Source organism: Theropithecus gelada, chromosome 10, assembly GCF_003255815.1.
Source record: "Theropithecus gelada isolate Dixy chromosome 10, Tgel_1.0, whole genome shotgun sequence".
Classification (NCBI taxonomy): domain Eukaryota; kingdom Metazoa; phylum Chordata; class Mammalia; order Primates; family Cercopithecidae; genus Theropithecus; species Theropithecus gelada.
In genome coordinates this window covers 21151581-21176503 of record NC_037678.1, presented here as the reverse complement: position 1 = coordinate 21176503, position 24923 = coordinate 21151581, and the positions used below count along the sequence as shown (strand labels likewise).

At 47.7% G+C, this 24923-nt stretch overlaps 1 protein-coding gene across 6 annotated transcripts in view; it reads right to left on the bottom strand.

Moving 5' to 3' along the window:
• Positions 1 to 24474, bottom strand: part of AP1B1 (adaptor related protein complex 1 subunit beta 1) — a 64304-nt gene extending 39830 nt beyond the window's left edge. For 5 of the 6 annotated variants that reach the window (XM_025399842.1, XM_025399844.1, XM_025399845.1 and 2 more), the window contains exons 1-2: positions 24133 to 24474; positions 2599 to 2662 (exon numbers count right to left, since the gene is read on the bottom strand). In XM_025399842.1, the coding sequence (XP_025255627.1) occupies positions 2599 to 2635 (37 nt within the window). In that variant the 5' untranslated portion in view covers positions 2636 to 2662; positions 24133 to 24474. Of the gene's footprint in view, positions 1 to 2598; positions 2670 to 24132 lie in introns of those variants that run through there. The other variant, XM_025399843.1, reaches the window with a different exon arrangement.
• Positions 24475 to 24923: the final 449 nt, after the last annotated feature.

Sequence of the window (24923 nt, the reverse complement as noted above, 5' to 3'; positions counted from 1 at the left end):
TTTTTTTTTTTTTTTTTTTTTGAGACGGAGTCTGGCGCTATGTCACCCAGGCTGGAGTGCAGTGGCGTGATCTCGGCTCACTGCAAGCTCCGCCTCCCAGGTTCACGCCATTCTCCTGCCTCAGCCTCCGAGTAGCTGGGACTACAGGCGCCCGCCACCACGCCCGGCTAGTTTTTTGTATTTTTAGTAGAGACGGGGTTTCACCGTGTTAGCCAGGATGGTCTCGATCTCCTGACCTCGTGATCCACCCGCCTCGGCCTCCCAAAGTGCTGGGATTACAGGCTTGAGCCACCGCGCCCGGCCCCATATTCTTATTTCATCCTCACAACTCTGCATTTCCCTCCATTTTGCAGTGAGCAAATGGAGGCTGTCAGAGGCTCAGTAATGTATATCCAATGCCGGTAGGTGGTAGGGCTGAAATTGAAAACCAGGTCTGCCAGCTCCAAAGCCCATGCTCTCAATTCCTATGCTTGGGCCTACCCAAGATACTCACTTTGCTCTCCTGAGCCTGTTTCCTTGTCTCCAGGCATGTCTCTCCACACATCTCCCTTCCCAAAAGAAATCCACTAAAAAACCCCAACCCCAAAATACAAAAATTAGCTGGGCATGGTGGCAGATGCCTGTAGTCCCAGCTACTTGGGAGAATGGCTTGAACCCAGGAGGCTGCAGTGAGCACAGATCTTGCCACTGCACTCCAGCCTGGGTGACAGAGAGACTCTGTCTCAAAACAAACAAACAAACAACAAAAGCCACCCCTGAGACTCCAATACACTCAGCACTAAGCTCACCCTGTGGCTCACCAGGCTCCACAGGACTGATCCCTGCACACCTCTCCAATTGCTTTCTCTCTTTTTTAGTTAGTTGCCCAGGCTAGACTCGAACTCCTGGGCTCAAGCAAGTAATCCTCCCACCCAAGCCACCACCTGGGGCACCACTGTGCCAGGCTCTAACCTCTTCTTGCATCACCCTCGTCGGTAGCTCATGCCCACCGCCTTCCTTTCCCTGAATGTGTCACAAGCACAGCACTCACTCCTTCCCCTTCCTGTCCCCCATGTATCTGGCCAGCTCCACCCAGAGCTCTCCCATAGTCTCCCCTGGACCCACTACACTTCAGTGTGGTTACTACTCTACAGACTCTTTCCTGCTCAACCTCGAGCAACACCAGCTCAGAGGCTCTGTCTCTCTCCCACTGCACATGGTAGGTTCTCAGTAAAAGGAAGCTAGACCAATACATGAAATGCCCGATGAGGGGCAGACTTCGAGTCCTGGCTCAGCTGATCCAACAACAGACTCTTCATCTGGTCAGTAGGCGTGTGTCAATATCACTTGGAAGGAAGGAGGGAAGGAGGAAGGGTTGGCCAAAAGATGCTTACAGGGTTAAAGCACATTTGTCAGCCACGATAACATCCTCCATTTCCTTAAAAGCAGAAACAACCAAAATACCCAACGATATAAGCCTAGCTTAGCAAATTTCAGTGCAGCAACTCAATAGACTTAATAGTGAATCATCAGAATTGTTGGGAAATGTTTATGATATCAAAATGTCAAATGAAAAACAGGATTAAAACCATGAAAAATACGTGCCTGACCGGCCGCAGTGGCTCATGCCTGTAATCCGAGAACTTTGGGAGGCCAAGGTGGATGGATCACCTGAGGTCAGGAGTTTCAGACCAGCCTGACCAACATGGAGAACCCCCGTCTCTACCAAAAATACGAAATTAGCCGGGCATGGTGGTGCACGCCTGTAATCCCAGCTACTCAGGAGGCTGAGGCAGGAGAATCGCTTGAACCCGGGAGGCGGAGGTTGCAGTGAGCCGAGATCGCGCCATTGCACTCCAGCCTGGGCAACAAGAGCGAAACTCCATCTCAAAAACACAAGAAAAAAAAATTAGCTGGGCATAGCGGCGGGCGCATGTAATCCCAGCTATTCCGGAGGCTGAGGCAGGAGAATCACTTGAACCCAGGAGGCGGAGGTTGCAGTGAGCCAAGATCGCGCCATTGCACTCCAGCCTGGGCAACAAGAGCGAAACTCCGTCTCAAAAACACAAGAAAAAAAAATTAGCTGGGCATAGCGGCGGACACATGTAATCCCAGCTATTCGGGAGGCTGAGGCAGGAGAATCACTTGAACCCAGGGGGCGGAGGTTGCAGTGAGCCGAGATCGCACCACTGCACTCCAGCCTCAGCGACAAGAGTGAAACTCTATCTCAAAAAAAAGAAAAACACTTGCCCTTGGATAAGGACACAGATACATGGGGACACACACACACACACACACAACTGCTGTGGGGGTGCTCACAGGATTATGTGTTTTCTTTCCCCTGGAAAAAAACATAATTATTTTAAGCCATGGGGAACAAAAGGGCACTTTTTTCCCCCACACTTGGAGCTAATGTTCTTCCCTTTCTGAGCTCTAAAAGGAGCAATTTCTTATATCATCGACAGTTCAATTTTCTAGATCCACAACAAGCTCTAGGCCATTCCTGCCACATGTTTCCAGGCCTTCATTCCCACCCCTACTCCCTTCCACCACAGGAGGAAAACAGAAGGGACAGGCAAAGAAAGCATAGGACGAGGCCCATTATTAAACAAACAATACCTTTTTTGGTCGTGGTGAAATATTTTGAGTCAGTCATTTCGGTCCCTTATCTGTAGCCAGGCTTCTGCAAGACAGAGAAGAGAGGGGTGACTTTCAGTTACGGGGCAGAGGGAGGAGGAGAAGGATCCAGAACACATGAGGTATAGGAAAACAGCTGCTTATCTCCTTCCTGGGCAAATGAACTCTGGATCATGGCAGATTAGATTTTGAAAAGTAATTCTGAGGAATCTATCAACATTTTTTTTTTTCCTTCAGAGATGGGATCTCACCACATTGCCCAGGCTGGTCTCAAACTCCTGGGCTCAGCCAATCCTCCTGCCTTGACCTTCCAAAGTGCTGGGATTACAGGCGTGAGCCACCCTACCTGGTCCTATCAAATTTTTTTTTTTTTTTTTTTTTGAGACAGAGTCTCGCTTAGTCGCCCAGGCTGGAGTGCAGTGGCGCGATCTCGGCTCACTGCAAGCTCCGCCTCCTGGGTTCACGCCATTCTCCTGCCTCAGCCTCCCGAGTAGCTGGGACTACAGGCGCCCGCCGCTTCGCCCGGCTAATTTTTTGCATTTTTAGTAGAGACGGTGTTTCACCATGTTAGCCAGGATGGTCTCGATCTCCTGACCTCGTGATCCGCCCACCTCGGCCTCCCAAAGTGCTGGGATTACAGGCGTGAGCCACCGCGCCCGGCCCCTATCAAATTTTTGAATGAGCCTCTTCTAGAAATCTTTCCCACAAAAAGATCTGCCCAAGGATGTAAGGGCTTACAGCAGCCCCTTTGTGGGACTCACTTTGCTCAGCACTGTCCTCAATGCTTTGCAGACATTAACTCATTAGAAGCCTCATCACAGCATCATCGAGGCACTATGTTACCCTACACAGTCAAATGAGATTAGGAAATACCAAGCTTAAAAGGCTAGGGAGACTTCTCTCCACAACTTTTCTAAGCTGCTAAAACAATAACATGCATGATTCATCTCTGGAAAGGGCTAGAATCTGTACTCTATAGCAGTTCCCAAATCTACCTGGCCAATTTCCTAAGGGCTCTCTCAGGACATCTCCTAGAACAAAGCTCACAGCGTGAAGTACTATTGTAAGACAATAAGGGGCCAGGCACCATAGCTCATGCCTGTAATCCCAGCACTTTGGGAGGCCGAGGGGGGGGGTGGATCACCTGAGGTCAGGAGTTCGAGACCAGCCTGGCCAACACGGTGAAAACCATCTCTACTAAAAATACAAAAAATTAGCTGGGCGTTGTGGTGTGTGCCTGTAATCCCAGTTACTCAGGAGGGTGAGGCGGGAGAATCACCAGAACCCAAGAGACTGAGGCTGCAGTGAGCTGAGACCACACCACTGCACTCCAGTCTAGGAGACAGAGCAAGACTCCGTCTCAGGAAAAAAAGACAATAGGACAAAGAAAGTACCGAAGCCCCGCCATTCATTTAACAAAAATTTACTGAGCATCTACTATGTACTTCAGCAGTTCTTCTGGGCAACAGAACAAAGAAAAGAAGTTACACAGGAACCAAGATACCCTAGATACATGGCCAAGGCTTTTAGGATGGTTCTAAGATTTATTAAGAATCTATCATTTACCAAGCCCCTACTAAAGGCAGGGGCTTCACCCACATTATCTCACTTAAACTTGTCAATAATGTAACTGCTTTGAATCCCATTTTACAGAAGATGAAACGGACTCAGGGATGTTATCTACCTGAACTTAGTTCCTATGCTCTATTGATGAAGGAATTCTTCTTCCCCCTTCTGACAAGGAGGACAGTTCCCAGATAGTCGCTAAAGATTCAGTCAAAAAAAAAAAAAAAAAAAAAGAGGCCGGACGCAGTGGTGGACACCTATAGTCCCATCTACTCGGGAGGCTGAGGCACAAGAATCACTTGAACCCAGGAGGCGGAGGCTGCAGTGAGCCGAGACTGTGCCACAGCACTACAGCCTGGTGACAGAGCAAGACTCTGTCTCCCCGCCCCCACCGCCCCCTCCAAAAAAAACCACATTGAGACTTTCAAGTACAGCCTTCCAATCCTATCTGTAGTTTTATGTGGTATAGAAAACCATACAACTCCAAAAAACAGACATTTGAATGGAGAAACCCCACTTCACTTTGTCCCTTTTGTTGAGTCTATGGAAGGGACTCAAATAAATAACCCACCAATATCTCCTTTCAAGTCATTACTATACAGGGGCGAGATGAAAGTTACTAGTGCAATGGATGTGAGAGATCAAGAGTCATTTCACAGTCTCTGGAAACCAAGCCAACACAGCACCTCCTCTCCAGCCCAATTGGATTTTTCCAAATTAAGCTTGTATTTATGGCAGGATGGCATTGAGCAAGCCTCCCAACCGAGAGACACCCATAGATTTTGTTTCAGTAATCAATGGGAAACAAATATGTACTGTCTTGGGGTCACCTTAAATCCTTTGTGGATCCTGTAGGAATAAAGAAATAAAGGCTTCACTGACAAAACAGTATGAAAAAAGGCACAATTCTACTTCCCTTTTGCTTTGCAAAGTTGAAAAGGAAGGATGGCACTTTTCTACGGGAGCTGCGGGAAAGAGCAGAAGAGCCCACTGCGTCTGATGTTGCAAGTCCCACAGTGCGGACTCTAACTTGCTGGTCCTCCCAGCATGAGTCAGGGCTGTAGACAGATCCACAAAGGACCGCCCCGCATGAGCCAGGCTCACAGCTCCTGTTCGCCCTCCTCTTTCATGCCTGGCCCAGGCCCGGCACATAGCAAGTATTCAATTGATGGTTGTTGAAAGAAATGAAAACGGGCCACTGAAAATCCCAGGGAGCCTCAGCCTGCTCTCTGGCAGCCCTGTTACATAACTAGTTAGCGTTTGTTTCCAACAGGAATTTACTGACATTAAAAATGATTTTTTTGTGTGTGTGCACACACATAAAGCCATTTTCTCAAAGAAACCTCACCAACCTAGGGGTTCTTTGGGGAACTCTGAAAATGAGCAGGTAAATCAGATAATGGGATTTGTCTTACAATAAAGATCTGCATGGTTCCAGAAGTCACAGACTTGAGAGCATAACTGCCAAAAGTATCCAAAATAATAGGAGAGTATCATTTCCCAAGGTTGAGTGTAAGAGGGGTAACTGAAGGCAAAAGGGGCTAAAACTTACAGGCCACAAAGAAACACAGAAAGTAACACAGAAACCACTCCAACATTAAATCTAAAAAGAAAAAAAGTGGCCAGGTGTGGTGGCTCATGCCTGTAACCCTAGCACTTTGGGAGGCTGAGGTGGGCAGATTGCCTGAGCTCAGGAGTTTGAGACCAGCCTGGGCAACATAGTGAAACCCCGTCTCTACTAAAATACAAAAAATTATCCGGGTGTGGTGGCATGTGCCTGTACTCTCAACTACTTGGGAGGCTAAGGCAGGAGAACTGCTTCAACTCAGGAGGTGGAGACTGCAGCGAGCTGAGATTGCGCCACTGCACTCAGCCCGGGCGACAGAGTGAGACTCAGTCTCAAAAAAAAAAAAAAAAAAAAAAGAAAGAAAGAAAGAAAGAAAAGTGAATAAAACAAACAAAATAACCTCAGATAACTAACGTGAGAACTGCTCGGAATTTCTTGCCTCTCCAGAAGAAAAAGCTGTCAGAGCCTTTCCCCTCCCCTGCAGGCCCAACATAACATGGGAGGGCCCTAAATTCCCAGGCCACAACCTGCTGGTGACAGATCGGTGCTGTATGCAACTGACCAAGAGGAGAAACGGGTGAGAAATCCTCTCTTTCTGGGGATTTAAAAAGAAGTGACAGAGCTGCAGGGTAGCTGGTCAAAGCACAGCAACAGATACCCCAACAGCGTTGAGCTTTCTGTGAGTCTTCCTTTTACAAGTGCTAAGCAACTACTCACAAACTTAACTGCCACTCAGTGTGCTAGTGCTGGCTGCGCTTTTTTCTGCAGCATCTGTTTCACATATCCCTCTGCAGAGGGCCCAATGGGACTGAAGATGCAGAAATGTATCCCTCTGAACTTGTTTGATATGCAGGAAATTAAAGTAGAGAAGGGAGGGGATGCGGAGAAAAGTGAAATGCTTTGGAAAGTCACCCCAAAACACAGATTACAAAACAAAACACCTCACTTCACCATGAATGATTCCCTACCTACAGCTTAGTGATGTACTGAGGGCAGCTATCTCCTTGTGTCCTTTCTCCATTGTGAGCACCTAATGCTGGTACTTGGTCTTGCAGTTGCCTCTTGGATGTCAATGCAAGAGAGATTTCTCATTCTCTCCGCAGGAATGGAAAAAACCCCACAGTTCAGTCCTAAAGGGGCTCAGACTCATAGATGCCATGAGAAAGACTGGTCCTTTTCCTGGTACCTGCTCAGCTGTTATCATGTACTGTATCCCTACCCCATGGAGGCCAAAGGGGCTGAGACCTTGTTCTCTGATGAATCTGATCCGGTACATGAACCACATTTGAAAGCAGGCAGCAAATTTAGGCAAGAAAAAGCTTAGGGTTTGGATTCCATCTTTGGAAGTGTCAGGGCACATTTTAAAGTAGTAATTACAGGGAATTTTTGATTCAGAAACCGCTCTGGCCAGTATAATGAGTCATTTTTGCTAAGGACACAGCATTCTGGGCTGGGATCCCCCTCAATTTTAGCATTTACAGACCAAGGAATACCTCAAAGGGATGGGCATGGTCAAAATTAAAAGAGGGGCATACCTGGAACAACTGGTTTCACCCTTGAGGAGCCAGTGTGGCTTCCCCCTCTTAATCTTAATATTTCTCACACCCACATTTGAAAGATTATGACTTTGATGTCACATCCCAGAACCAGTTCTGGTTAACTTCATTTTTTAGAATTAAAGAAAGGGAACTGAGGCTGGGCATGGTGGCTCAAGTCTGTAATCCAGGCACTTTGGATTACAGGTCCAGGTGGGCAGATTACCTGAGGTCAGGAGTTCGAGACCAGCCTAGCCAACATGGTGAAACCCCATCTGTACTAAAAATACAAAAAATTAACCGGGCATGGTGCTGGGTGCCTGTAATCCCAGCTACTCGGGAGGCTGAGGCAGGGGAATCACTTGAACCTGGGAGGCAGAGGTTACAGTAAGGTGAGATCGCAGCATTGTACTCCAGCCTGGGCAACAAGAACGAAACTCCATCTCAAAAAAAAAAAGAAAAAGAAAAAAAAAAAACAAAAAAAACTGAGCAATAAAGCCTAAAATACAGTAGTTTTCTCTCTTATGTTTTCTAGATGTATAAAGAAGCCCTTGGTGAGACTTTTGGAAACAATGTCCAGGGACAAAGATGTAACATGATCTAAGAGAGGGAAAATGAGGTCCTAGGTCCTAAGGAAAAAAAGGGAAGAAGAAAAAATATTTCCATCTAAAGACTTTGGTTTTTAGTTGCTGAAATTAGGGTTAGGCTTAAAGGAAAAAAAGTTCTCAGTATTTTTCAAATTTTGTCTTTATAGATCTAATTTTAGGAACAAGAAAATATAGACTATCTGTGTTTTAAGCTAATAAAATGAATTTAAATCTATGTTTAAAACATAAGAAAATCACCTCCTTTGAGAATGAAAAAAATAAAAGCATAAGAAAATGGGTACTGAATATAGTATTTCAATTTTTCTCCAATGTCTCAAAATTGGTGACAACCTTTAAAAGGAAAGTATGCTGAACTGAGTCTACTTCATCCCTATAATTCAACTTCCCTCTTTAAAATGGGGAGATCAAGCCGGGTGTTGTGGGTCACACCTGTGAATCCCAGCACCTTGGGAGGCCAAGGCGGGCGGATTGCTTGAGGCCACGAGTTTGAGACTGGCCTGGGCAATATGGTGAAACCCTGTCTCTACCAAATTAGCATGGTGGTGCACACCTGTAGTCCCATCTACTCAGGAGGCAGAGGTGGGAGGACTGCTTGAGTCTGGGAGGTAGGAGGTTGCAGTGAGCCAAGATTGCACTACTGCACTCCAGCCTGGGTGACAGAGTGAGACCGTGTCTCAAAAAAAGAAAAAAGAGGGGGGCAGGGACTGCTGTACCTGCCTATGTATTTCACATATTTCTTTTGACAAGGGCTAATCTGAGATTGAAACCATGTTGACAAGAAAAAATGTAAACATCATAAATATCACAAGATTTCATTTGAACAAAGCTCTAAGAGGCAAACCTAAGCTATGGTGATAGAAGTCAGGTCAGTGGATGCTTCTGGGTGGGAAGGACTGAAAGCGGGCATGAAGGGCCCCTGCAATAATAAAAATGATCTATATCTTGATGCAGATACTGGACACCCTGTACACTTAAGAGCCAAGCATTTCACTTGGTGTAAATTAAACAGACATTTTTTAAAATGTCTTGGGCACAGAGGCTCATGCCTGTAATCCCAGCACTTTTGGAGGCTAAGGCGGGTGGAACACCTGTGGCCAGGAGTTCGCGAACAGCCTGGCTAACATGGTGAAACCCGGCTCTACTAAAAATACAAAAATTAGCTGGGAATGGTGGTGGGCGCCTGTAATTCCAGCTACACGGGAGGCTGAGGCACAAGAATCGCTTGAACCTAGGAGGTGGAGGTTGCAGCAAGCTGAGATGGCACCACTGCACTCCAGCCCGGGTGACAGAGCAAGACTCGGTCTCAAACAAACAAACAAAAAAGCCCAGGCAAGGTGGCTCACATGCATAATCCCAGCACCTTGGGAGGCTGAGGTGGGTGGATCACCTGAGGTCAGGAGTTCAAGACCAGCCTGGCCAACATGGCAAAACCCCATCTCTACTAAAAATACAAAAATTAGCCTGACATGGCGGTGGCGGTGCATGCCTGTAATCACAGCTACTTGGGAGGCTGAGGCGGGAGAATCGCTTGAACCCGGGAGGCAGACGTTGCAGTGAGCCAAGATTGGCGCCACTGCACTCCAGCCTGGGCAACAGAGCAAGACTCTGTCTCAAAAAAAAAAATTTGTTTTTAAAAAATAACAAAATGAAATTCAAATCTAGAGAAGAAAGGAAGAATGAAACATTGCATCCAGAGGAAATAAAGCCTTTGGAGTGTGACATCAAATCTGGAAATCTGAGCCATGAATTCAATTCCATAAAAATCGAGTTTTCCTGCATGGCCAAAAACATAATAAAAAGCCAAAAGACATACGATAAACATACTCACAAACATTTGCATCACGCTGCAGACAAGGCCTATTTTCCTATATAAAAAGTGACTACAAATAGGAGAATGGCAGAGGATGTGGACAGTTCACAGAAAGTGAATTAATATAATGATTCAAGCTTATTTATAAGAGACACAGAAACTGAAACTACTGTGAAATATCACCTGTCAGCTGCTGAACTGATAAAGACTCGAGTCTAGTAACACCCCATGTTGGTACTGACATGGGTGATTAGGCGCCCTCATTTGAGGCTAGTGACAGTCTGAAACGCTACAACCTCTGAAGCAAATTGGTAACAGTCATTAAAATTGCAAAGGTCCTTACCCGTTGACCCAGTAATTCTGCTTCTAGGACTCTACATGTGGAAAACTATGTAGATACAAAATTATTCATGCAGCATCCTTTCTAATAGCAAAATACTATAAATGTCCAACCACAGGACTGGTTTAAAAAATGATAGCACAGCAGAGCTGGGCACATCTGTGGCTCCAGCTACTCAGGAGGCTTAATGGTGAGGATAGTTTGAGCCCAGGAGTTTGAGGCCAGCCTGGGCAACATAGTAAGACCCCAACTCTATAAATAAATAAAATGACAGCACAGCATATGGACATTCCACAGCATGGTGGAACACTAGGCATCCATGCAAAAGAACGAGGCAGTTCTGGCTGGGCATGGTGGCTCACGCCTGTAATCCCAGCACTTTGGGAGGCCGAGGCAGGTGGAACCCCGTCTCTACTAAAAATACAAAAAAAATTAGCTGGGTGTGGTGGGACATGCCTGTAGTTCCAGCTACTCGAGAGGCTGAGGCAGGAAAATCGCTTGAACCTGGGAGGCAGAGGTTGTAGGGAGCTGAGACTGTGCCATTGCACTCCAGCCTGGGTGACACAGTGAGACTCCATCACGAAAAAAAAAAAAAAGGTATCTCAGATTTCCCCACAGACTTCCTTCCCTAATTTGGGATCTGTCCTGTTGAATGCTATCAACCTGGTGACTGCCACGATGCCTGCCACATTCTAGGAGCTCACCAAATGTTTGCTGGCAAAATGAATGAAAAGACAGTTTCACAGAGAAGCTACAAAACCAAGGGCCCAAAACAGATCAAGATGAGACATCTCTGTGACAAGTGCCAGACAGTGATGACTGGGCAGACCAGACTGGGAACATAAGGCTTTGCAGTTAACATGGCAAGGCTGATCCAATGTCAAGATGGCTGCTGGGAAATCGGGCCCTACTACCAACAGCTGTTGACCCTGGGCAACTCCCCCCATCTCCGGGCCTGCCTTTCTCCAAATGTCAAACAAAAGAATATGATTAATCAATGGCTCAAGTCCCTCTCTACTCTTAAGCCATTTCAAACAGATAAAAGTGGAACTGTTCTGGTGGAAGGAAGGGTGGGAGGCCTAGAGCCCGGCTCATTTCACTATGCCTACCTCTCCCCATCCTCACCAGGGCCCTTCAGACATCCCGTGGTTCTATGGAGCAAAGCCTGAAAACCAGTCTACTGAATGATAAGTCCCTCCCACATCTCACATTCTATGATTCTCTGCTGGATGAGGGGCCCATTTCCGTACCAATGAGTGTTCTTCCCAGGTGTCAAACATGAGGAAGTAGAGTATGATCATTCTAAGAGCATGACAGAAGATGTTTCCAAGGGGAAAAAAAGAGAACAAATTCAGAATGCAGCCAAGGCCAGCAAACCCCATTAGGTCTTCAGTAGGAAGAAAAACAGTAAGAAGCCAAACAACAGAGCATTTTAATTTCTCCAAATGGCCAGCCAGTGTCAGGCGAAGGCCTTTTCTAGTCTCAGGGCAGTGATTCATGTCAGAGCAGCCCATGCTCTTCAATCAGATGAGAAGTGTGAAGTTGATGGTGGCAGCACAAGGCACTGCACACTCTTGGCACTCAGTGAATTAATGAAGGAGACCATCAGTGTGGTGAGATGAGCCAGAGAAAAAGCTTTAGGAAAGGAAAAGGGGAAAGAGATGTTTCACAAGGTCAGATCCAGCTGCATGTCTATCTCTGAACTCAAGGATATTCAGGCAGGAAAAACTGATCTCTGAAGGTCTATGTTGGTGGCTCCCAACTTTGGTACTGGAACTGCCACTGTTAAACACTTCCCTAATGAATAAATAGCTGTCAGAAACCTGCTCCATAGAACCTGTTAGCTCATGCACGGTCAAGAGGAAGTTAGGGAAGAGTGAAAAAAAGGGGCTGGGGTGATGCCACTGTTTCTTCTTCATTTGAAGCAGAAAGGCCAAACTTCGTTCATTCTATGTGTTTTGCTGCTTTGGTTCTGTTTCAAGGGCTGAGGTTAATTCATTTGACAAGTATTCCCCTACTCTGTGCCATGCCCTGGACTGTGTACCTGCTCCTACAAAGCTTAGAGTTCGTTAGAGATGATGATGCTACTCACCACTCCTCATTTGTCTGACAATTTCCTTTTAAACAGGAAAAGGGGCCGGGCATGTTGGCTCATGCCCATAATCCAGCACTTTGGGAGGCTGAGATAGGATCATTTGAGGTCAGGAGTTTGAGACCAGCCCGGCCAACATGGTAAAATCCTGTCTTTACTGAAAATACAAAAATTAGCTGGGTGTGGTGGCAGGTGCCTGTAATCCCAGCTACTCGGGAGGCTGAGGTGGAAGAATCGCTTGAACCCGGGAGGTGGGGGTTGCAATGAGCCAAGACTGTGCCACTGCACTCCAGCCTGGGCGACAGAGTGAAAGCCTGTCTCAAAAAAAAAAAAAAAAAAAAAAAAAAAAAAAAGGAAAAAAGGTCCTTATAGGTAAATACTTAAGTTAACTTTACAGACAGGGAAACAGGTTAAGGCCAGCTGGAAGACTAAAAGGTGAGTCAGCAGTAGAAAAACCAGATCTCAGACTTTCTCTCTGAGAAAACGTGGTTACCGAACTCAGACAGGCTCTTTCAAGTCAGTTCAATAACTATGAGAAAATAATCTGTGTTCTTTAGGCTCAGCATGAAATTTGGAACAAAAGTGGCAGTGGTAGTAGTAATGGCAAATGGATGTGCATCATGTGACAGACACTATGTAAAGAGCTTTAAAGTTAGTCCTCATGGCAGGGCGCGGTGATTCATGTCTGTTAATCCCAGCACTTTGGGAGGCCGAGGCTGGCGGATCATGAGGTCAGGAGTTTGAGACCTGCCTGGGCAACATGTTGAAAACCCTGTCTACACTAAAATACAAAAAATTAGCCAGGCGTGGTGGCACACGCTTGTAGTCTCAGCTACTCTGGAGGCTGAGGCAGGAGAATCGCTTGATCCTGGGAGGCGGAGGTTGCAGTGAATCAAGATCGTGCCACTCGCTGGGCGCGGTGGCTCAAGCCTGTAATCCCAGCACTTTGGGAGGCCGAGGCAGGCGGATCACGAGGTCAGGAGATCGAGACAATCCTGGCTAACACGGTGAAACCCCGTCTCTACTAAAAAATACAAAAAAACTAGCTGGGCGAGGTGGCGGGTGCCTGTAGTCCCAGTAGCTGGTACTACTCGGGAGGCTGAGGCAGGAGAATGGCATAAACCCAGGAGGCGGAGCTTGCAGTGAGCTGAGATCCGGCCACTGCACTCCAGCCTGGGTGACAGAGCGAGACTCCGTCTCAAAAAAAAAAAAAGATCGCGCCACTGCACTCCAGCCCGGGTGACAGTGTGAGACTCGGTCTCCAAAAAAAAAAAAAAAAGTTAGTCTTCACGATAATCCATGAAGGTTTTAATATTATCACAAGTTTACAGGTGAGGAAATTGAAGTACCAGGGAGGTCAAGGCATTTGTTTGGAGTTACACAGCTGGAAAATGGCAGTGCCAACACTCTCCACTGCTGCCCCCTAATAAGGTCACACGTGTCCCACTCTGTCCAGCAAGGCAACTAACTGCTTCTCTCTGAATGAAGCCCTGGCAGAAACATACATGCTCTAGGTTAAAGGGTATGTGAAATGGGTTGCCACACATCTCTGCAGGGTCCCTCAGATGTTGAATTACAGGTTATTTTAGGGTCAGCCCATCCAGTTTGTTCAACAGGGAATGTCAAGTTTGGTCATGTGCCTAGTGAAAGCCTGTCTGGATGCGCTTGCCCAGTTACGGGCCTCCTGGGATTTCCATGAAAACTGATTAGTCAAAATCAATCTCCTGGCCGGGCACGGTGGCCCACACTTGTAATCCCAGCATTTTGTGAGGCCGAGGCAGGCAGATTGCTTGAGCACAGGAGTTCGAGACCAGCCTGGGCAACACAGTGAAACCCCACCTCTATAAAAAATACAATTAGCCAGGTGTGGTGGCACACATCTGTAGTACCAGCTACAGGAGCCTGAGGTGGGAGGATTGCTTGAGCCTGGGAGGTTGAGGCTGCAGTGAGCTGTGAATGTGACACCGCACTCCAGCCTGGGCAACAGAGAGAGACCTTGTCTCAAAAAAAAAAAAAGCTGGGCCAGGCGCAGTGGCTCACTCCTGCAATCCCAGCACTTTGGGAGGCCAAGGCGGGCGGATCACGAGATCAGGAGATCGAGACCATCCTGGCTAACATGGTGAAACCCCACCTCTACTAAAAATACAAAAAATTAGCTGGGCATGGTGGCGGGCGCCCGTAGTCCCAGCTACTCGGGAGGCTGAGGCAGGAGAATGGTGTGAACCTGGGAGGCGGAGCTTGCAGTGAGCTGAGATTGCACCACTGCACTCCAGCCTGGGTGACAGAGCGAGACTCTGTCTCAAAAAAAAAAAAAAGAGTCAATCTCCTGAGGCCCATTAGCAATTAAAGACTTCAGAATGAAAAGGAACTAAAGGCAGACAAATGTCACATGCAAACGTTCTTATATTGGCTTTGAGTCTCTAGAACTTCATTCTAGAATCAGATACCAGTTCTCAACTGATCTATAAGCAGTAATGTGTGGAAAGATCCGCTATAAAGAAAAAAAAGTGGTGGGTACAGTGGCTTATGCCTGTAATCCCAGCACTTTAGGAGACCGAGGCGGGCAGATCACTTGAGGTCAGGAGTTCGAGACCAGCTTGGCCAACATGGCAAAACCTATCTCTACTAAAAATACAAAAATTAGCTGGACATGGTTGCTCACACCTATAGTCCCAACTGCTCAGGAGGCTGAGGCAGGAGAATCGCTGGAACCTGAAATCGCACCACTGCACTCCGGCCTGGGTGACAGAGCAAGACTCCATCTCAAAAAAAGAAAAAGAAAAGTTCCTCTGGACTTGAAAATAAAGTAAGGCTTCTTCTGAACAGTACTTAAATTAATCGAGATGAGGAGAAAGAGGTCAGAGACTACAGAACAAGGCTCTTTGTGGTCTCAGACTTCCCATCTATGTAATGGGAAGACTTTCTAACGATCTGTCAAATTAAGTGTGTAGAGCACCATCCACTCCATGCCTGGAACTGTACCCCACACGGAAGCACCCAGTAAACAAAAGACAGTCTTTTCTCACTGAGCTCTTACAGATTTAGAGGCCAGGTAAAGGACTTCAGGGGAATGGCAGAGTGATCATGCCTCCAGAGGAGGAGGGTTCTGAGATAGGTGGAGCAGCAAGGGAAGTTCTCTTAGATGAAGAGAGGCTTGGCTGGACACGAAAAGACAGGTCAGATTTAGAAAGGCAAGAGTGGAGGTGGCAGAGGCGCACCACGAAATTGCCAATGTGACAAGAGAGGGAACTGACAATAATTAAATCAACACTAGCTGGGGAACAGGTTCTTGCTAAGTGATTTACAACCCTTCTCATTTTAATTCTCAGGGTAATTCACTTAAAAAATGAGGAATTAGAGACACTGAGAGATGAGTGATTTACCTATGGCCAAAACAAGAAGTCTGTGAGCCCCTGCCTGGCTGAAGGAAAGGACCTGGAAGGGAAAGGAGCAGGCGAAGCTAGGGAAGGGAGAATGAGGTTCAGAAATGGTCCTGGATGCCAGGTGTGTTGGGTCCTGCCAGCAGAAGACACAATGGTCATGTCAAATGACAAGTCTCATGCTGATAAGCATTTGACACTACTGATCACTCCCTTCTCCCCGAAATCCTGTCTTCCCTCAAATGCCAGGATGCCATGCTCTCTGCCTGCCCTCCTACGCCACTGTCTGCGCTTTCTCAGTCTCCTTTGCTTGTTCCTCTCCTTCTCCTTCAACACTGTGTGCCCCAGGGCTCAGGCCTGGTACCTCTTCTCCTCCCCATCTATGCTATTTTGCCTCTTTGGTGGATCATCCAGTATCACAGCTTTGCATACTATCCACATAGCCCAACCTCTCCCCAGAACCCCCAGCACAGATGTCCAAACTGTCTACCTGACATCTCCACATTACTGTGGAGATGACTAGCAGGCAGCTCAAACTTAATGTGATAAAAACTGACCTTCTGCTTCCTTCCTTTCCCCAACTGATTCACCCTGCAGCCTACATCATCTAGTTCTTGCCAGCACTATCTTTAAGAGGGCCTCAGGCTAAAAACCTGAGTCACCCTTAACATACTCTCCCTTAAATCTATCGGCAAATCTTATTGGATTCCGACCTTCAAAATGAATTTAGAATCCATGAGCAGCTTCTCACTAGCTCCATCACTACCCCCCAGCTCCAGGACAGCATCACCTTCCACTGAGTGCTAACAAAGCTGCTCCCACACTGCTCTGCTGACACCCCATCTCAGCAACAACCAGGATGATCCTTTTACAGTCTAAGTCAGACAGTAGCATCCCTCTGCTCAACGTCCTCCAATGGTTCTCTTACTCATAGTAAAAGAAAAAGTCCCTACCACGGCCTCATAGCCCACAGGCCCTGTAAGAGATGCATGCCCCTTCTCTCTCACACGTGCACCCTGCTGGCCATTACCCTTGGAACTCTTCTCTCCATCATTACCTCAGTTCCAGCTGCACAGGCCTCTTTACTGATCCTTGAACACAACAGGCATCCACCCCAGGACCTTCGCCCATGCTATTCACTTTGCCAGGAAGGCTCTTTCTCCAGACAGCCTCATGGCTCAGTCCCTCACCTCTTTAGGTTTTGGCTCAAACGTCATCTTCTCATTGAGGCCTTCTTTGACCACTTTATTTAAAATTGTACACTGCCCCCCGGCCAGGCACAGTGGCTCACGCCTGTAATCCCAGCACTTTGGGAGGCAGAAGTGGGCAGATCACAAGGTCAGGAGATCGAGACCATCCTGGCTAACATGGTGAAACCCCGTCTCTACCAAAAATACAAAAAATTAGCTGGGTGTGGTGGCAGGCACCTGTAGTCCCAGTTACTCGGGAGGCTGAGGCAGGAGAATGGCGTGAACCCAGGAGGTGGAGTTTGCAGTGAGCCGAGATCGCACCACTGCACTCCAGCCTGGGCAACACAGCGAGACTCCGTCTCAAAAAAACAAACAAACAAACAAAAAAACCACCTCTTTGCTCTTTTTCCCTTAGAAGTACTTATTACCTATTACCTACATACTGTAAAATATACTTTCGTTGTCTATTTTTTCTCCCCCTATAAATTCCATAATGTAAATGGGGGTAACGATTTTGTCCATTTTGTTCACTATCATATTCCTAACTCCTAGGCTGGTACCTGGCAAACAGGTGTTCAATAAATAGCTGAACGATCAGTGCTCAACTCTCTTCTTGGGCAAATTTCATGTTTTGTAAACCAACCTCTGCTAGAGCAGCTTCTCAATGTTCCATTCACTGGGTTATTCAGGATCAGAGATACATCTGCTCTGATTGTCAAGCTATTCTGACTATACTGAAATCGAACATGCCAGACCCCTAGCCCATTTACAGCCAATAAATGGAAGGTAAGTGAATAAATTATGAGAGAGAGAAGAAAGGGCAAGGGTAGAAGATCAGGTGGCAACATCTCCAGTGGGAGAAATGTTCAGTAAAGCCAAGCCACTGTCACCTGCTCCCACAGGTATCAGCTCAGAGTGACAGAGCTGCAGAAGGTCAGGGGGCTCTGGCACAGGATATGATATAAGTACCAGGTCTTTGCCTCCAGGCCCACATTCTTTCTTTGTTCCTCTAACAGCCAACTCTTCACTATCTCTATCCTTGCTAATCCTTCTGCTTGGATTATCCCCTCCTAACTGCTCCAATTTATCCTTCAAATCTCAGCTGAGATGACTTCACTTCAAAGACACCTTCCCTTCCAGCGTGATACCTCTGCTGCTTAAAAAAATAAACAAACAAACAAAAAAAACCTTTCCTGCATGTACTATCTTTTTTTTTTTCTTAGAGACAGACAGTCTTGCTCTGTCACCCAGACTAGAGTGCAGTGGTGTGATCATAGCTCATTGCAGCATCGAACTACTGGGCTCAAGCAATCCTCCTGCTTCAGCCTCCTGAGTAGCTGGGACTACTGGCATATGCCATGCCCAGCTAATCTTTTCAAGTTTTTTGTGGAGTCTCGCTAAATTATCCAGGCTGGTCTTGAACTTCTGGCCTCAGGTGATCCTCCCACCTCAGCCTCCCAAGTAGCTGGGATTACAGGCATGAGCCACTGCACCTGGCCATGCATGTACAATCTTAAGAAGGTATTTCTCTGTCACATCCTCCAGTATTCTTATTCATACATTTCCTGAGCATCTTCTGTGTACCAGAAACATTTCTACACGTTGGGAATGCAGCAGTGAAAGAAACAGACATCCTTCCCTACATGGAGTTTACATCCTAATGGGGGAAAGAGACTGTAAGCAAGATAAATGAGTAAAATACACAACATCTTAGATAGTGATGAACACTATGGAGGCAAAAAAGAGGAGGGAAGGAGGATAGGGAGGGGAGAGGGGAGGAAGGGAAGTTAAAATTTAACTAGGGTGGCCGTAGAAGGCCTCCTTGAGAAGGTGACAGGTGACACTCTCTGGGGAAGAGGCTGCCAAACAAAAGAGATCGCCAGTGCAAAGGTGAGTATGTGCCTGGCGTGTCTGAGGAACAGTAGGGAAGTGAATGTGGCTGAGTGAGCAATGAGGAAACAGTGGGTCAGGAAGCCACAGGAGAATGCAGGGGGCCTTATGAGCAAGCATGAGGTCTCTGGCTTTTACTGAGTGAGCTGGAGCCACCGGAGGGTTTTGAGCAGAGGAATCCTGACATCTGACTTATATTTTAACAGGCTCTGGCTGCTATGCCTTTTGTTTCCCTCGTGGCTTACTGGTTTTTCTCATCATTGCTTTTTTTCTCTACTTCTTTGTCTCTCTCTCCCGCTAGAATGAAGTAAGCAACTTGAGGGCTTATCTGAAGCCTGAAGCCACATCTGGCCTGTTGACCTATCAGCATAGGCCAGCATCAGGCATTAGCAGGCCTCGATAAATACCGAATGAATGCTGGACTTAGGAAGTCTCTGTCCTCAGTGTCCCAGCAGCCAGCCACCCAACACTCGGGGATCAGGCAATGAAGACCACCACAGCAGCAGACCCAAGGCTGGCTCTACTGAAATTGTGTTATTCCACTCGCAATATGCTTAAGATCCTAAATGCAAGGAGGGTGTGGTAAAAAGTATCTGCCAACCAAGTCTATTCTGCTACGGAACTCAGTTACTGAAATGCCGAAAATGAACAATGAAGGTTCAGTTTTAAAGCTTTTGAGACCTGACTTTCTTCTTTTTTTTTTTAATTATACTTTAAGTTCTAGGGTACATGTGCACAACGTGCAGGTTTGTTACATATGTATACTTGTGCCGTGTTGGTGTGCTGCACCCATCAACTCGTCATTTACATCAGGTACAAACCTACCACCTTCCAGCTCCGAGTCCACAGGGCGGACTGTGGTAACTGGTGGTAACCTGGGGGATCAGTGACTAAGGCATCCCAGTAACTGATGAACTCTGGGCCTTGTGGGGTCAACCCAGAGTTAGACTACACTCATACCATAACTAGGAGAGGCCTCCCTTCCTGACAGAGGTCAGAAGTCAAGTTCAAGGCTAAAGACCCAGACAGCATGAGGCATAGGAGTGTAGAACCATAGCCAAGTCCTTCCTCAGCTCCACTATATAAGAGGGGACAATCTAAACACAAGGAGTGGGTAGGTGAAGGCAGCCATAGCAGGTAGGACAGGGGCTCTCGCAGGCTCTACAAAGCAAACAGGCACAACTGCAGCACAACTGTAAAATGGGAACTGCAGTGTTACACGCCTGAGGGGTTTGTGAGGCCAAAACAAGTCAATACACACCTAGCCCTTAGCAGTGCCCAGCCCACAAAATGCCTGATAAATGTTAGCCACTATTACTACTACTGAGAGAGAGTTTACCACTTCTCTGCTCGGTACCAGATTTCCAGGCCTCTGGAAGCCCTGAAACACTCTGGCGGCTGTCTGGTGGTAGCAACTGTAGTTTGAAAGTAGTCTCAGCACTGATCAGATTTCTCCCTGTCTCTATGAGGTGACATGAGGATGGAGAGGAAATAATCTAGAAAGTGCTTTGAATCCCTTAGGAGTCAAGGAATCCTAACAATTCAATGCAATATTCCTTCATTCACTCATTGAACACCTGCTGAGCACCAACTATGTACCAGACGTCTCACTGGGTGCTGGAGACATAGTTAAGGCAGGTCCGCATCAAGGATTAAGAGCTATTTACTGGCCGGGTGCGGTGGCTCACACCTGTAATCCCAGCACTTTGGGAGGCCAAGGCGGGCGGGTCACTTGAGGTCAGGAGTTCAAGACCAGCCTGGCCAACATGGTGAAACCCTGCCTCCACTAAAAATACAAAAATTAGCCAAACATGGTGGCAGGCGCCTGTAATCCTAGCTACTCTGGAGGTTAAGGCAAGAGAATCTCTTGAACCCGGGAGGCAGAGGTTGCAGTGAGCTGAGATTGCGCCATTGCACTCCAGCATGGAGGAAAAAGCAAGACTGTCTCAAAAAAAAAAAAAAAAGAAAGAAAGAAAAAAAAAAGAGCTATTTACTTGGAAGAGAGCCAAGTAAACAATCACAACCCACTGTGACCCTTGCCACAGGACATCAAGGAGGGGCATCCAGCTCAGACTTCGGGGCGATGATCAGATGGGAAGAACCAAGTAGCACTGCAGCTAGGCAGGTAAGGTTGGGAGAGCAGGAAATGGTGTTCAGGCAGAGGGAATAGCGCAAAGCAAAGGCAGACAGTTGGAAGGCCAGGTGTGGTGGCTCACACCTGTAATCCCAGCACTTTGGGAGGCCCAGGTGGAAGGAAGGACTGCTTGAGGCCAGGGGTTTGAGACCAGCCTGAGCAGCATAGCAAGACTCTGTCTCTACAAAAAATAAAAACAATTTGCCAGGCACAGTGGCACTCACCTGTAGTCCTAGCTACTTGGGAGGCTGAGGCGGGAGGATCGTTCAGGCCCACAAGTTGGAGCCTGCAGTGAGCTATGATAGCTCCACTGTACTACAGTCTGGGTAACAAACCAAGATCCTGCCTCAAAAAAAGAAAAAAAAGAGTTGGGGCTTGCAGAAGTAGCAAGCAGCTGAGGTTGACGGGAGCGTGGGAAAAGGTGAGTACGGAGTAGGAGAGATGATGAAAGAGAGCTAGGCAGGGGTCAGAGTCCAAAGGGCCTTGAATGTCACGTTAAGGAATGTGAGTTTTAGCCTGAGGGCAACTAGGAGCCACTGATGAATTTTCAAGCAGAACTTTCTTTAAGGATTCCCCAACTGCTTTGCTGACATTTTTTCTCAGGAGTATTTGTTCCTCTCTATGCGAAGAGATAAAGAACAGAAAAGTCACTTCTGGGCTGTGATAATATCAACGATCTCTTTTAGGCAAAAGACCTGTCGAGAAAAAGAAATGTCTGCAAGACACAAATGTCCCCTCAACTTTCAGAAACACAGCAAAGTGTAAAACCCAAGCCACGTTTGCTTATTGTCAGCACGTCAGGCTTTGGTGCCAGACATGGGAAGCTCCTGGGAAGCGGGCAGTTAAGAAATGCAAGAGTTTCAGAGAATAACCAGAAAAAGATGCAAGTCCGAGCTCAAAGTCAGAAGGACCAACAAATTGAACTTGCTCTGAACTACTTTTAGGAAGTGAAACAAGAAGGGTGGAAGAAGTCCTGAGTACATTAAGGTCTCTGTTTGCAGAAGGAAGTAACGCTCCAGAAGCCAAGGCTGGCAGACTTCCTCAGACACGGGCCCCCAGCAGGCATCAGTCAGCCTCGCGTCAAAGCACCCAAAAATCACAGGCCCTGCACAAATTTTCCCATCTAACCCTCACACAAAGCAGGGGTAGGGGAGTCAGAGAGGGTGGCCAGTATGATTTTAGAGCTGAGGTAAAGGAGGCCCAGCCTATGTAAACCTTCCAGGTCAGGGCACACTGCCAGGAAGCTGCTGAACTGCGGAGCTGGGGTTGAACCCAGGGCTGACTGACTGGGAATCGAGTGATCTTTCCTTCATACCTCTGGGCTCTTGAAGCAGCTCAGGGGGAAGCCTCCACTGACCCACACTCAACAGATGATCTCCACACAACCTCTGAGGGATCTGACTCTTTGAGAACTACTGAAGCTGCTCATGACAGTTTCTAAGAGGTCAGAGGACACTGGTGGGCTCAACTCAGGACAGAAAACCACATGCTCTGAGCTCTGCTCATGTTCCTACCCTCTGTGACAAGTTGCTTCATCTCAAATCCTCCCTTGGAAGGATGGGAGTAAGGTGACAATATTAAGTTTCTGTGAATTCAATGGAACTAGGACAACAGATCGTAGAGCTAAACAAAAAAAAGGTATTACAGTAATATTTATATACAGCTTTCTTCAGAAGCATGTGGAAGCCCTCACAGGTTCATTCACAGGTTCATACCCCTAGGAATAGACAGGAAGGCGGCAGGTCTTTCTCATGTTGATGTCAGGGAAACTGAGGCAGAATTGAAGCAAGTGAATATCCGCAATGGAATGAGGCTCAGATTCATACAGCCTAGTCCTTCAGCCACCAAACCATCGCACCACCTTCCAAGTAAGATGTGCTCAGCTCTGGCGAGAAGCCATGGGGCCTGCATATTTCTCAGAAAGGCAAAGATTCTTCCTCTGGGTACCTTCTTCCAGAACCTAGGACCAAAAGATCCCCTAGAGGTCATGTGGTTCCTCTCTTTTTAGACCAAAAGGAATGCAGCTCAACCACTCTGAAGAGAAGTTCTGGATAGTCTTCAAATAGCTTTCACGGATAGCCTGTTTTGTGTCTCACTGTTCCCCAAAGTCAGGAAAATCTTAGACTCTTGCCCTGAGAGATATCACTAATAGCAACAGTCTGCAGGATTATTTTATCCTAAAGAAAGCGAATCAAATGACCCTTATGAAGATCAGACAAAAAACAATAAGGCTACATCTTGACACAAATCCAAATAAATACAACGGCAGCTAAAAGTCTTTTTTTTTTTTTTTTTTTTGAGATGGAGTCTCACTCTGTGGCCCAGGCTGGAGTGCAGTGGCACGATCTTGGCTCACTACAACCTCCGCCTCCTGGGTTCAAGCGATTCTCCTGCCTCAACCTTCCAAGTAGCTGGGATTACAGGCTTGCCCCACCACATCCAGCTAATTTTTGTATTTTTAGTTGAGACGGTTTCACCATGTTGGTCAGGCTGGTCTTGAACTCCTGACCTCGTGATGCACCCGCCTCAGCCTCCCAAAGTGCTGGGATTACAGGCATGAGCCACTGGGCCCGGCTAAAAGTCTTAAATATCCCCTACTCCCCAACCTTACTCCAGTCTTTCCTTTGTCTCTGTACTTTGCAGGTCCCTGAGAGCCTGGGCAGGAAACCTGGCCTTGCCTCTACTACCCGAATGACCTTACATGTGTGATTTAACCTCTCTGTGCCTCAATGTCCTCATCGATAAAACAGGGATCTTTAATCCCCACAAAGGTTGCTGTGAAGTTTAAATGTGTCATTGTAAGGAAAGTGTTTAGCACAGTGCCGGGTACACAGAAGGGGCTCGATAGCCACTAGCAAGCATCTCCCTCGTTATTTTGTAGCATTATCACCGGTGTCCCCATTCAGTCAACATGTTGTCTTAGAGGCTCCAACACACAAGACCAAGCCCGTGCCTAGCCGCGGGCGGGCGGCACGGGACCGTTTTCTAATTTTTCTTTCTTTCTTTCCTTTTTTTCAACCTTGGCAAAGAGATAACGCCCTGAACAAGTAGGAGGCATCAGGATGGCCATGCGGGTGAGCCTGAAAGAGGAAACTAGAGCCCGAAGAGTTTTCCCTCCGGCCAGTGAGGAATTCCTCGGGGCCTAAGTCTAAGAGTCTCTCTGAGCGGGAGCCCCAGGAGGGGCTGCGGATCTGGGGCGGCGGAGGAACAGGCCGGCGGCCAAGTGAGAGCGAATGAATGAACTAACCCTCAGCCCTTCCTCCTCCTCTGGCTGGGGACGCCGCTCGCGCCTCTGCAGCGCCGCGTCCTCTTCATGACCTCTGACCCTGCAAACCCCTCACCTAGGACCCCTGACTCCCCGCCCCACTTCTTCTCCTGGCTCGCCCAGGTCCCCGCTTCCTCACCCGCAGGTCCCAACAGCTCCCGGCGCCACGGCTCGGTTCGGCTTGGCACCAAAATGTCCGCGGCTTCCACCTCTCGCTCTCCCGGTGCGTCCCAGCTGCCGGCGGCTCGGAGCCCCGCGGCTGTCACCTGCCGGGCGGAAGTGAGCTGCCCGCGCGCGGGTACTTCCGGTGGACGCAAGGCCTGAAGGCGGGGTCAAGGGTACAACCCTGGCGGGGGTGGTGGCCGTGGGGCGGGGCAAGAAAAGGGGCCGAGCCCAGCGGTATTAACCCCTAGGCAGCCGCGGCGCTGCTATGCTGCAGTCTCCCGCAGAGCCCCTGGGAAACCAGCCCGCCAGTTAATTCAGCGTGAGGGGGCCAGGCAAGATCGTAGGGACTTTGAAGTCCATCTTCTGTGTAAAGACGGCAAGTCTGAAGTTCTAAGAGGGGCAGGGTTTTGCTCAAGGTCACTCTTTTTTTTTTGGTTTGAAACAGGGTCTTGCTCTGTTGCCCAAGCTAGAGTGCAGTGGCTTGAAGATCTGGGCTCACTACAACCTCCGCCTCCCGGGCTCAGGTGATCCTCTCACCTCAACCTCGCAAGCAGCTGGGAGCACAGGCGCGCAGCACTACGCCTGGCTAATTATTTATTATTTACTTGTTTATTTATTTTTTGTAGAGAGAGGCTGTCTCACTACATTGCTCAGGCTGGTCTCGAAATCATGCACCCAAGAGATCCTCCTGCCTCGGCCTCCCAAAGTGCTGGGATTACAGGCATGAGCCACTGCACCCGGCCACTTTTTTTTTTTTTTTTTTTG